This window comes from Ranitomeya variabilis, chromosome 4, assembly GCF_051348905.1.
Source record: "Ranitomeya variabilis isolate aRanVar5 chromosome 4, aRanVar5.hap1, whole genome shotgun sequence".
NCBI classification, from domain to species: Eukaryota; Metazoa; Chordata; class Amphibia; order Anura; family Dendrobatidae; genus Ranitomeya; species Ranitomeya variabilis.
Window position 1 is genome coordinate 639,959,206 of NC_135235.1, and position 12,073 is coordinate 639,971,278.

The 12,073-nt window shown below is 42.9% G+C and overlaps 1 protein-coding gene across 1 annotated transcript; it reads right to left on the bottom strand.

The window, feature by feature from the left end:
- Nucleotides 1–210: 210 nt before the first annotated feature.
- Nucleotides 211–11,516, bottom strand: LOC143768158 (uncharacterized). The gene is made up of 5 exons (XM_077256847.1): nt 11,295–11,516; nt 11,089–11,212; nt 10,908–11,005; nt 7,094–7,184; nt 211–2,083 (listed from the first exon to the last, which is right to left on the bottom strand). The coding sequence occupies exons 1-5, from the start codon at nt 11,514–11,516 to the stop codon at nt 1,227–1,229; spliced, it is 1,392 nt and encodes a 463-aa protein (XP_077112962.1). The 3' UTR covers nt 211–1,226.
- Between the last annotated feature and the right edge of the window lie 557 nt (nt 11,517–12,073).

Here is a 12,073-nt window from a genome sequence, read left to right on the forward strand (position 1 = left end):
CAAACAATCCCCATCATCCTTCAAAATATACTGTATCAATGGGTATATTCTGAAGGATGATGGGGGTTCTAGCCACATTTAGTGTAAATATACACTGTAATGTAGCGTTTATTGCAAATGTGACTACCACCTACCTATTCTTTCAGAATACATCCATGTACTGAGGATAGGGGGGGGTGGTAGTCACAATATACAGTACTGCAGGCACTGTACTGTAATTTACAGATCCCCTATAACAGAACGTCATCCACAAATAATGTTTTTGTATTTTATTAAAGGTTTTTGCACACTATTTGGCTCAAAATATTGTTTTTCTTTTTTCCTCTCTCAAATCTAGGTGCGTCTTAAAATCAGGTGCTTCTTATAAAGCGAAAAATATGGTAAAAATTGGCATGTGCATATGTATTCACCACTTTTGCTATGAAAAATTTCTGGTGGAAGCAATTGCCTTCATAAGTCACATGCTTAGTGAAAGAAAGTCCACCTCTGCGCAGTATAATTGTCACATGATCTGTTAGTATATACACACACCTTTTAAGAAAGGCCATAGAGGCTGCAAGGACATTAAGCAAGAGGCACCACTAGCCAAACAACACCATGAAGAACAAGCAAATCTCCAAACAAGTCAGACACAAAGTTGTTGAGACGTACAAGTCAGGGTTGGGTTCTAACAAAGTAACCCAATCTCTGAGGATCTCCCAGAGCACCATCACATCCATTATCATTATCAAACTGAACTTTTGGCCTCCAACGTAAACGCTATGTCTGGCACCAAACCAACAAATTTCATCACCCCAAGAACACCCCACAGTGAAATATAATGGTGGCAGCGTCATGCTGTGGGGATGTTTTTCAGCAGCAGAGACAGGGAAATGGTCCAAGTCAAATGAAATTCTAGGTTGTGGGATAGAAAGACACAAAAAATGATGGGGGGTACTTTTCCAAGCCACTGTATACATTTTCTATTAATCATTTAGTGCTCTAAGTTGTTTTCCATTTTGCTTGTAGACAAGTGACTTTAATTGATTATAATTTGTAATTTTTCTTTTATATGTTGACAATCTAATGATTTAAAATAAAAGTGTCTTCTCCCCTGTGTAAGTTTTCTCATGTTTAATAAGATCGTGTTTCTGGGTAAAACATTTCTCATGTTCAGAACATAAAAATGGCTTTTCCAATGTGTGAACTTTATGATATCTAACAAGATCACATTTCTAGTTAAAACATTATGAACATTCTGAACCTGAAAACAACTTTTCCTGTGGGTGATTTCTTTGATGTGTAACAAGTTTGTGTTTCTCGCTATACTGTTTCCCACATTCTGAACATAAATATGGTTTCTCCCCTGTGTGAGTTCTGTGATGCCTAGCAAGTTGTGATATATCTGTAAAACATTTCCCACATTCTGTGCATGAAAATGGCTTCTCCCCTGTGTGAGTTCTCTGATGTCTAGCAAGTTGTGATTTATCTATAAAACATTTCCCACACTCTGAACATGAAAATGGTTTTTCCCCTGTGTGAGTTCTCTGATGTCTAACAAGATTTGATCTCTGATTAAAACAATCGCCACATTCTGAACATAAAAATGGTTTCTCCCCTGTGTGAGTTCTTTGATGTGTAACAAGATTTTTTTTCTCATTAAAACATTTCCCACATTCTGAGCAAGAAAATGGCTTCTCCCCTGTGTGAGTTTTTTGATGTGAAACAAGATTTGATTTCCTTTTAAAATATTTCCCACATTTTAAACATGTAAATAGCTTCTTCCCTGAGTGAGTTCTCTGATGTGAAAGAAATCTTGATTTAATACTGTAGCATTTCCCAAATTCTGAATATAAAAATGGTTTCTCTCCTGTGTGAGCTACTTCATGTTCATCAGTACTTTTGCGGTTTTTCGTATTTTCCTTTAATGAAGCAGAAGAAAGGACCTGTTGAAAAGGATCCAATGATAGATTTTTCCTAAGAAGGGCTTGAAGTTTATCTGCGATAATTACATGTTCTTCATTTAGATCTGATGTGATATCATGATCATCTGCTGCAAAATGAGAAAATATCAGATGTCCCTCTGAGCTCCTGGTACCGTCATCTGCAAAGAGTAAATATGATTTTTAATAATTGTCAATAACACTGCATTGGAATGAAATTCATATTTATATTATTCTATAATTTATAACATTTTCATATAAACTGTAATAGAATTCATCATTAGACTGTCAAAGACATTGGATGTCATGACACAGCTGTCGCTTGACCCGGGACCAAGGGCTCCTTCCCTGTCCCTAACACTAGGGGCGCCCTACTCCCCGGGATAGTTCTGAAGGTAAAGATGCCGGGGCCTCCACCTTGCCTTATCTCTGGAGTTAGCCCTCCATCTGTTCTCTTCCCCCACCCAGGAAAGAGGGGCGCTACTGTGCACTGTAGTACACCAACCCGACAAACAAGGCAACACAAACAAGGGTTAAGAGAAAACTCCAGGCATACAAAATATTTACACACATATAAGAGAGGAATGCAGTGGGGTGTGAAGGTAAGTAATGACCAGGGGTGACATCATAGAGGTTACCTCTGGTCACTGAGCTCCGTTCCCAGCAGGAAAGAACTGCGATCAGATCTTCGCTAGAAGAGTGAGTGCTAAGGGCTCACTGTGCTAGCGGGGATCTCACAAAAGTCACCGCAGCTCAGCGTGGCTTGGAACGGAGCTCAGTGACCGGAGGTAATCTCTATGACATCACCTCCGGTCACTGAAGCTCCGCTACTAAGCAGCTCATTCACCAGTAGTTTTCAGCCGGGACGGTCGCATCTGTGCACCGTCCGGGTTGAAAATTGTATATCCCCCAGACATGGATTACGGCTTGGGACACGATGGACAGGTATGATATATTGTTGTTTTATTATTTTACTTTTATTACAGGAACCCCGCCCTCGGAAGTAATCACCAGAAGTCGACGCCAGCGTTCCCGATGACGCGGCGCGCCTGGAGTCGGATCACCGCCGACGTGCGGCCGGGTATACAGCTGTCAGCGCAGAGCCCTCTGGAGAGGGATGCACCATAAATGGGAGCACACAGCTCAACCCACGCTGAGGGACCTCCCTCTGTGTCAGCGCGTTCTGCGAAGTCTGCTGTAGAAGCAAGCCTCCGCTGCTCAGAGCCCTCTGGAGAGGGATGAAGCTGCCCCGGGAGCCCTGCTCGACCAGCTGTTAGAAATCTTCGGCACGGTAAGCCGCACCTAACTCCTCTGTGTCTGTCATTGATAGGGACAGGAAAAACACTGAAGTGTGGAGGTGGGGAGGTGCTATTTAACCTCTTCTGTGTTCCTGTCCCTATCAAGGATACGAAGGACAACCTCCTGGTGGTGCTGTCAGGAGGGACGTCTGTTATGACCCCAATGGCAGGGGGTCTCAAAGACAAATAGCGAAGTCTGCAAACATAAAACCCAGCTCATAGGGCAGTGGTAACTGGGCTGACCATATACCTGAACCTAGCACACAAATAACAGCAGCCGGGGAACGTACCTACGTTGATTCTAGACGTCTCGCGCCAGCCGGAGAACTAACTAACCCTAGCAGGGAAAATAAAGACCTTTCTTGCCTCCAGAGGAAATACCGCAAAAAGTTGGATACAAGCCCCCAACAAATAATAACGGTGAGGTAAGAAGAAAAGACAAACGCAAGAAATGAACTAGGTTTTAGCAAAGAGAGGCCCACTAACTAATAGCAGAATATAGGAAGATGACTTATATGGTCAGCAAAAACCCTCACAAAAACTCCACGCGGAATATTCAAGAACCCCCGAACCGTCTAACGGCACGGGGGGAGAACATCCGCCCCCTAGAGCTTCCAGCAGTATCAGGAATCACATTTAGTACAAGCTGGACAGAAATAAGAGAACAGTAAATAACCAAAAAACAAGAAAGCAGGACTTAGCTTAATTTTGCAAAGAACCAGGACCAGCAGAAAGGAGCAAACAGAAGGATCTGATTACAACGATGCCAGGCACCAGACTGAAAATCCAGGAAGTTCAAATAGCGACACCCCTGGACTAACGAGGCCAGGTGGGTACCAAGCAAGGGAAGGAATATCAAAGTGTCATATCACTAGTGACCACAAGAGGGAGCCAAAAAGTCTAATCCACAACAGTACCCCCCCTTAAGGAGGGGTCACCGAACCCTCACCAAGACCACCAGGGCGATCAGGATGAGCAGCGTGAAAGGCACAAACCAAATCGGCCGCATGCACATCAGAGGCGACCACCCAGGAATTATCCTCCTGACCATAGCCCTTCCACTTGACCAGATACTGAAGCCTCCGCCTGGAGAGACGAGAATCCAAGATCTTTTCCACCACGTACTCCAACTCGCCCCCAACCAACACCAGAGCAGGAGGCTCAACAGAAGGAACCACAGGCACAACGTACCGCCGCAACAAAGACCTATGGAACACGTTGTGAATGGCAAACGACACAGGAAGTTCCAAGCAAAAGGACACTGGATTAAGAATTTCCAAAATCTTATAAGGACCGATGAAGCGAGGCTTAAATTTAGGAGAGGAGACCTTCATAGGAACAAACCGAGAAGACAGCCACACCAAATCCCCAACGCGAAGTCGGGGACCCACACCGCGGCGGCGGTTGGCAAAACGCTGAGCCTTCTCCTGTGACAACTTCAAGTTGTCCACCACATGATCCCAAATCCGCTGCAACCTATCCACCACAGAATCCACCCCAGGACAGTCAGATGGCTCCACATGTCCCGAGGAAAAACGAGGATGGAAACCAGAGTTGCAGAAAAATGGCGAAACCAAGGTAGCGGAACTAGCCCGATTATTAAGGGCAAACTCAGCCAACGGCAAGAAGGTCACCCAATCATCCTGATCTGCAGAAACAAAACATCTCAAATAAGCCACATTCTGAAAGAATAACGGTGAGGTAAGAAGAAAAGACAAACGCAAGAAATGAACTAGGTTTTAGCAAAGAGAGGCCCACTAACTAATAGCAGAATATAGGAAGATGACTTATATGGTCAGCAAAAACCCTCACAAAAACTCCACGCGGAATATTCAAGAACCCCTGAACCGTCTAACGGCACGGGGGGAGAACATCCGCCCCCTAGAGCTTCCAGCAGTATCAGGAATCACATTTAGTACAAGCTGGACAGAAATAAGAGAACAGTAAATAACCAAGAAACAAGAAAGCAGGACTTAGCTTAATTTTGCAAAGAACCAGGACCAGCAGAAAGGAGCAAACAGAAGGATCTGATTACAACGATGCCAGGCACCAGACTGAAAATCCAGGAAGTTCAAATAGCGACACCCCTGGACTAACGAGGCCAGGTGGGTACCAAGCAAGGGAAGGAATATCAAAGTGTCATATCACTAGTGACCACAAGAGGGAGCCAAAAAGTCTAATCCACAACAGACGTCCTGGAAAATATGACTTTTTTATTTTTACGCCTCTATGTTATAAACCTATGTGAAGCACTTGGGAGTTCAAAGTGTTCACCACACATCTAGATAACTTCCTTAGGAGGTCTAGTTTCCAAAATGGTGTCACTTGTGGGGGTTTCCACTGTTTAGGCACATCAGGGGCTCTCCAAATGCGACATGGCGTCCGATCTTAATTCCAGCCAATTTTGCATTGAAAAAGTAAAACGGCGCTCCTTCCCTTCCGAGCTCTGCCATGCACGCAAACAGTGGTTTACCCCCACATATGGTGTATCGGCGTACTCAGAACAAATTGCACAACAACTTTTGGGGTCCAATTGCTCCTGCTGCCCTTGGTAAAATAAAAAAAAAATTTGGTCCGAATTAAAAAAAAATGTGAAAAAAAGTTAAATGTTCATTTTTTTTTTAAACATTCAAAAAATTCCTGTGAAGCACCTGAAGGGTTAATAAATATCTTGAATGTGGTTTTGAGCACCTTGAGGGGTGCAGTTTTAAGAATGGTGTAACACTTGGGTATTTTCTATCATATAGACCCCTCAAAGTGACTTCAAATGTGAGGTGGTCCTTACATGGTGTTGTAAAAATGAGAAATCGCTGTGTAACTTTTAATCCTTATATCTTCCTAACAAAAAAAATTTGGTTCCAAAATTGTGCTAATGTAAAGTAGACATGTGCAAAATGTTACTTAAGTATTTTGTGTGACATATCTGTGTGATTTAAGGGCATGAAAATTAAAAGCTGGAAAATTGCAAAATTTTCAAAATTTTTGCCAAATTTCCGTTTTTTTACACAAATAAACGCAAGTTACATCGAAGAAATTTTACCACTATCATGAAGCAAAATATGTCATGAAAAAAACTCAATCGCTGGGATCCGTTGAAGCCTTCCAGAGTTATAACCTCATAAAGGGACAGTGGTCAGAATTGTAAAAATTGGCTTGGTCATTAACATGCAAACCACTCTCAGGGGTAAAGGGGTTAAACTTTAGGCCTTTTAGAGGTCATTTCATCTTCAACTTGCTTAACTGTTCACAATAAAAGTAGTTTTGACCAGGGGTGCCCAAACTTTTACATTCCACTGTTGTACCGAAAGAGTGCCATGATTACAGAACTATTAATTAAAGAAAATCAATCCTAAATAAATAAAAGAGTGAATTAAACTATCAATATCTTTCATCACACATAAAACATAGAGTAATAAAAATGGATCACATGGAAGGGAAAGAAATCACCAAAAGCAAGACGGAAAATGTCAGAACATAAGAACATGATTGTACAAGAATGAGCACGAGAACCAAAATCTGCATAATCAACGTGTTTAATTAGTGGAAAAATATACTATGTAATGATCAGAGTGGATGGTAGTAGGTTTACAAAAAAAACAAAATGGTAATACTGGACATTGTAGAAGTCTGCAGTAGATCACCATATACTGTAATAATATGATTATCATGTGCTGCAAGACAGATAATGTAAACTGACCAGATATGTGCAAGAGATGAAATGTCCGAACATGTCACAAAATAATCATATATTATTATGTGCACAACCATAGAGCATAAAGAAGAAATACTCATAATGGAGGTGTGTTCCCTCTGGCATGGAGCCAACTCAAATGTGCGTTTCAGGCGCTGATTGATTTTTATGGTTAGATTTACCTGTGCAGTTATCAGTACGAATCTCCTCTTTACACCGCTCATCACCTCCCACATATGTCTCCGTAGTATTAACATGGGGCAGATATTTACCCTGAAACAGATGGAGAAGTTGTAAATAATGATTCAGAAGAACAGAAAAGATCATAAATTATCATGACAATCAAAAAATGACAGCAGAGTATCCCACATAGCTGCAGGTCTCCTGTATAAATCCAACCTTTTGGATCCTATTTCTAACCAGCAGTCTCCATAACCAGAAAAGAGAAGATCCTGACAACATCTAATGTCTATGATCAGCTTTATCCTGTCATCTCCACCAGGAATAAAACATACACTGAATGGCCACATTATTAGAGACACTCATCTAGTGAGGTTTTGTTTTCAGAACCTCAACAATTCATCCTGTAATAGTTTCCACTTGATGAAGAAGTAATTCTGCTGGAATAGTTGCTCATCCCGACAGGATAGCTTCTTGCAGTTACAGCAAAGACAGAGAAACTGACATGTTGTGAAGAGTCTCTTTTACCTCATCCTGGAGAAACTCTATATAGCATGAGGACTGCAGTGCTCCAGACGACAGTTGCGTATTAATGGATGTTGGCACTTTAATTTCTTCTTACTCTGTGAGCACGTGAACAAAATGTTCACTACTGATTGCTACAGAGCTTGCATGCAAGAAGATTGTCATGACGCTGGCCCGTGCCAGCATCATGATGTACTTTGTGGGCACAGTTAGCGCGACGGGCTCCCTTCCCACAGAAGAAGGCCACAGTGGCAGCATCTCTTGTGATGTCTATACTGCATCCCCAAAGTGTCTGCTTGATGTCTATGCCACAGCCTCACGTCTCATGTGATGCCCATTCCCCAGCTCCATGCTTCCTGTGGCATTTATGCCGCAGCCCCATGTCTCCTGTGATGTCTATGCCCCAGCTCCATGTCTCTTGTGGTGTCTATTCCCCAGCTCCATGTCTCCTGTGATGTTTATCACACCACAGTTCCCTGTCTCCTGTGGTTTCCATGCCCCAGCTCCATATCTCCTGTGGTGTGTATGCCCCATCTCCCTGTCTTCTGTGGTGTCTATGCCCCAGCTCCATGTCTCCTTTGGTGTCAGTGAACCAGCTTCATGTCTCCTGTGATGTCTATGCCCCAGCTCTATGTATCCCGTGGTGCCTATCCCTCAGCTCCATGTCTGTTGTAGTGCCTAGGCCCCATCACTGTCTCCTGTGGTGTAAATGACCCAGCTCCGTGTCTCATGTGGTGTCTATGCTCAAGTCCTGTGTCTCCTATGATGTCTAGGCCCCCGCCCAGTGTCTCCTGTGCAGTCTATGCCTCAACCCTGTGACTCTTGTGCGGTCAATGCTCCAGTTCCATGTCTCCTGTGATATATTTGCCACAGCCACATATCTCCTGTAATGTACATATAGCAGTCTTAGTGTCTCCTATCTGATGTATACAGCAGGCTTGGTGTCTCCTATGTGATGCATACAGCAGTCTAAGTGTTTACTATGTGATGCGTATACAGCATAGTGCCAGTGTACAGTGTATTCTATGTAATGTATATACAGCAGAGTCCCAGTGTATCCTATGTGATATATATACTACAGATCTCCCACTGCTTGAGTCCTATAAATGTAAAGTGAGCAGTAATGAATTTCCCACTGTGAGAACTGCAGTGTAATTCGCATCTGTGTTCAGTATAACATACTGCTGTGAGTTCTTTACAAAACTCATCAGCGCAAAGAGTCACCTGTAACCCAGACTGACGCAAATCTGGAAAAGCATTTACGAGTAGCAACATCAATACCACCTAGCTGCACCAAAGAGAAGTAACTCCAGCCGTCAAATTAGAGTGAGTTAATTAAATGTTATATATAGCATGATTATTTTCAAATTGAGCATTTTGTATATATATCCAAATGGTTTCCAGCAGGAAAAAGGTTCCCCACCACTGCTCTATAGGATTAAAATATGAGGACAATGAAGGCCATGGAATCAAAAACACCTCTGTAATGTTCATGGAATCAATCCATGACTAGTCAACCATTGTGACATGGTGCATTGACCTTCTACCATAAACAGCTACCACAAAGTGATTAGCTTGTGTTAGGGTTGGTGGATTGCGCTAAATAAAATAAACAATGAAGCACAATCGCATCTTGGCGTCTACCGTGCAGAGATGGGAAACTGCTGCTAGTGTACAATGACGGAACACACGGCGAGCGATTGCCTGTACACACTGGGTAAACGCCACTCAGTGTGAACAGGGCGCCGAGTTCCACCCTCTGTTATGCCACAGAGAGGAACAGTACAGAAAGGAAAGAGAAGCTCTGCTACTGAGCTGTGTAACCCACACAAAGAAACAAAAGAGATGCTCTGCAGGTGAGCTGTGTCACTCGCACATGGAAACGTAATAGATGCTCAGCAACTGAGCTGTGTCACTCGCACACACAGAAATGGAACAGATGCTCTGAATTTAATACCCTGACTAGGGTTGTGCTTGCTCTAGAACTCTGCTGTGCTAACCGCACACATGTAGGAACCAGCCAAAGGCTAATTGCCCCCACTAACTCTAGCTGCCTGCCTACGTGTACAGTCCCAAGCTAAACAGACACACAACGCTTGCAGAGTGGTAGAGACTCACTCATATAGCTGTACATATAATGATATTAGTACACATGTGTGTGCCTCTGAGAGCCTTTTAAACATTAGGATCCACCCCAAAAACTCACGCCCAGCTGGTTGTGACATCGCCCGCAGGCCAACACTGTGCAACACTAGTTACTATAGATTTGGCTGGAGAGAGCCAGCAGTATCCAAGCACATAACAGGAGCCTGAGCAAGACGCTGGGAACAACTTCTATACTGAGCAGCAACTGAGCGGTTGGACCTGAATGGGAGAATACAGAGGCAGATAAGGCTTGGGATCTATCCTGTACAGCTGGAGAATCTCAATTCCTAACAGCTTGGTTGTCCATAATGCTTATGTAAGCCCTAGTGTCAATCCACAGATAACAAAGAACCTATGATGAGTCAAGAAAACATTTCTGCAATTACTTCGTTACTCCCCTAACTGCAAATGATGACACCTGACAAAAAGAATACATGATTCATGGTGCTTGCAAGAAATTCTGACCCACTAATCAGCATGGTGCAACAGAAATCTGGATTGATCTGACTACACAATGTTTTCCACTGCTCAGTGATATCATTGTTACGCTATTATCAAGTTTTTTCCTTCTATTTCCCTCAGACAATGGAGGAACTGGAACTGTTCATCTGGCATTATAGTCCACCTGTGCTAATATCCAATGATTGTATTCTAACATGTTCGTTGGACTCCAGTTCTGTATTCAGTTGAAATTTACAACACTGCACTACCTGCTCCTCAGCACCGTTATTGATAACGTCCTCGATGAGTTGTTTACGCCCACTGGATCCCCTTTCGTTGCATTTTTTTCCCCTATGACAACATTCTCAGTACTCATACTTTTGCCAAAAAAACTCGAGGTTGTGAGTTTTTTCAAATTTGGGCCTTACCTTAACATTGAGAACTATGCCTAGTTGAAGTGCTCAATATTTCCAATTTATTGTGGTCTCACACTGAAAAATGATCCCTTCGTTTTATATTACACTATGAGGTTACAAGTCTAATCTGTATACAGAAAAGCTTCAATTAAGAAAGTGACAGTATCTTTAATAAATTGGCCATTCAGTGTAAAATACTGGTGGTTAACACAAGACTGAACACAAGAACTTTACAGCCTTCTACACATTATAAGGGAAATTTCATAACACCTTCCTTCTCTCCATCTACCTGATGATCCTGAGGAACATTGAGATTTTCTTGTTTATAGTCCTGTGGAAGAAGAGGACGGGGACATCTCTCTGGTGTTGTCCTCTCACTGGATAGAACTGGAGGAAAAACATACAGGGAATATATTCATTCTTTACATACAGATAATTATAGGTCATGCGTATTTAGTCCTATCTGTTACCTGGTGATGTGAGGGGCTGGGGAACCTCCATCATGACGTCTTTGTACAGATCTTTGTGTCCTTCTAAATACTCCCACTCCTCCATGGAGAAATAGATGGCGACATCCTGACACCTTATAGAAACCTGACACATACAATGATACCGTCATCCCACGATCCCTCCATAGCATTATTGTATAATGTCCCAGCATTCCCAGCAGTGTCACCTCTCCAGTCAGCAGCTCAATCATCTTGTAGGCGAGTTCTAGGATCTTCTGTTCATTGATGTCCTCATGTCTCAGGGGGTGCGGTGGAGGCCCCGTGATTGGGCTCAGGGGTCTTCCCCATCCCTCAGACACAGGGGCCTGACAGCGCTCACTAGAGGTCTTCTTCACTACTGTGTAATCCTGGTTATGGAGAGACACATTAATAAACCTCACTACAGACATTCCCAGAGTCCTCACCTCTCCAGTTCTGTCCATCTGTTATTCCCATAGATAAGAATGATGTAATGTGACATCATCAGAATCTCTCACCTCTCCAGTAAGCCGGAAGAGGATCTCTAGGGTGAGGTGTAATATCCTCTCCGCCATCTTGTCCCTGTCCCTATCCATCCTTGTAGGGTCACTCAGGAGAATTCTCTTATATAGAAGATCTCCACTGAGAGGATCAGATATTGTAGGGACCTGAATGGGGAGAAGATCACGATGTAACATCATAAAGATCCCATGTAAGAAATCTCCGAAGCTGTTACCGGTGTCACATGATCACTACATCCAGCCGTGGCCCCGCCCTGTTCCCGATATAACACACAGTCCCATTATAGTCACATACAGGGATTTGTCGCTTATCTTCAATCCAGCACCAAAAGCACAGAAACCTAATAGAAAAAATCTAATGTATCTGAATCTTTTTAAAATATTTTATAAAAACAAGACATAAAATTGTAAAGCGTACGGAACACCCACAGAGATCGGAAAGGCAGAACAGGGGACATAAGTAACAG

Excerpts from the sequence above, each read along its gene's own strand:
- LOC143768158 (XM_077256847.1), bottom strand. The coding sequence starts at position 11,516 with ATGTCTGTAGTGAGGTTTATTAATGTGTCTCTCCATAACCAGGATTAC. Across the intron at positions 11,213-11,294 it reads TTGAGCTGCTGACTGGAGAG|GTTTCTATAAGGTGTCAGGA; the intron begins GTGACACTGCTG and ends TGTATGTGTCAG. Across the intron at positions 11,006-11,088 it reads CCAGCCCCTCACATCACCAG|TTCTATCCAGTGAGAGGACA; the intron begins GTAACAGATAGG and ends TTTTTCCTCCAG.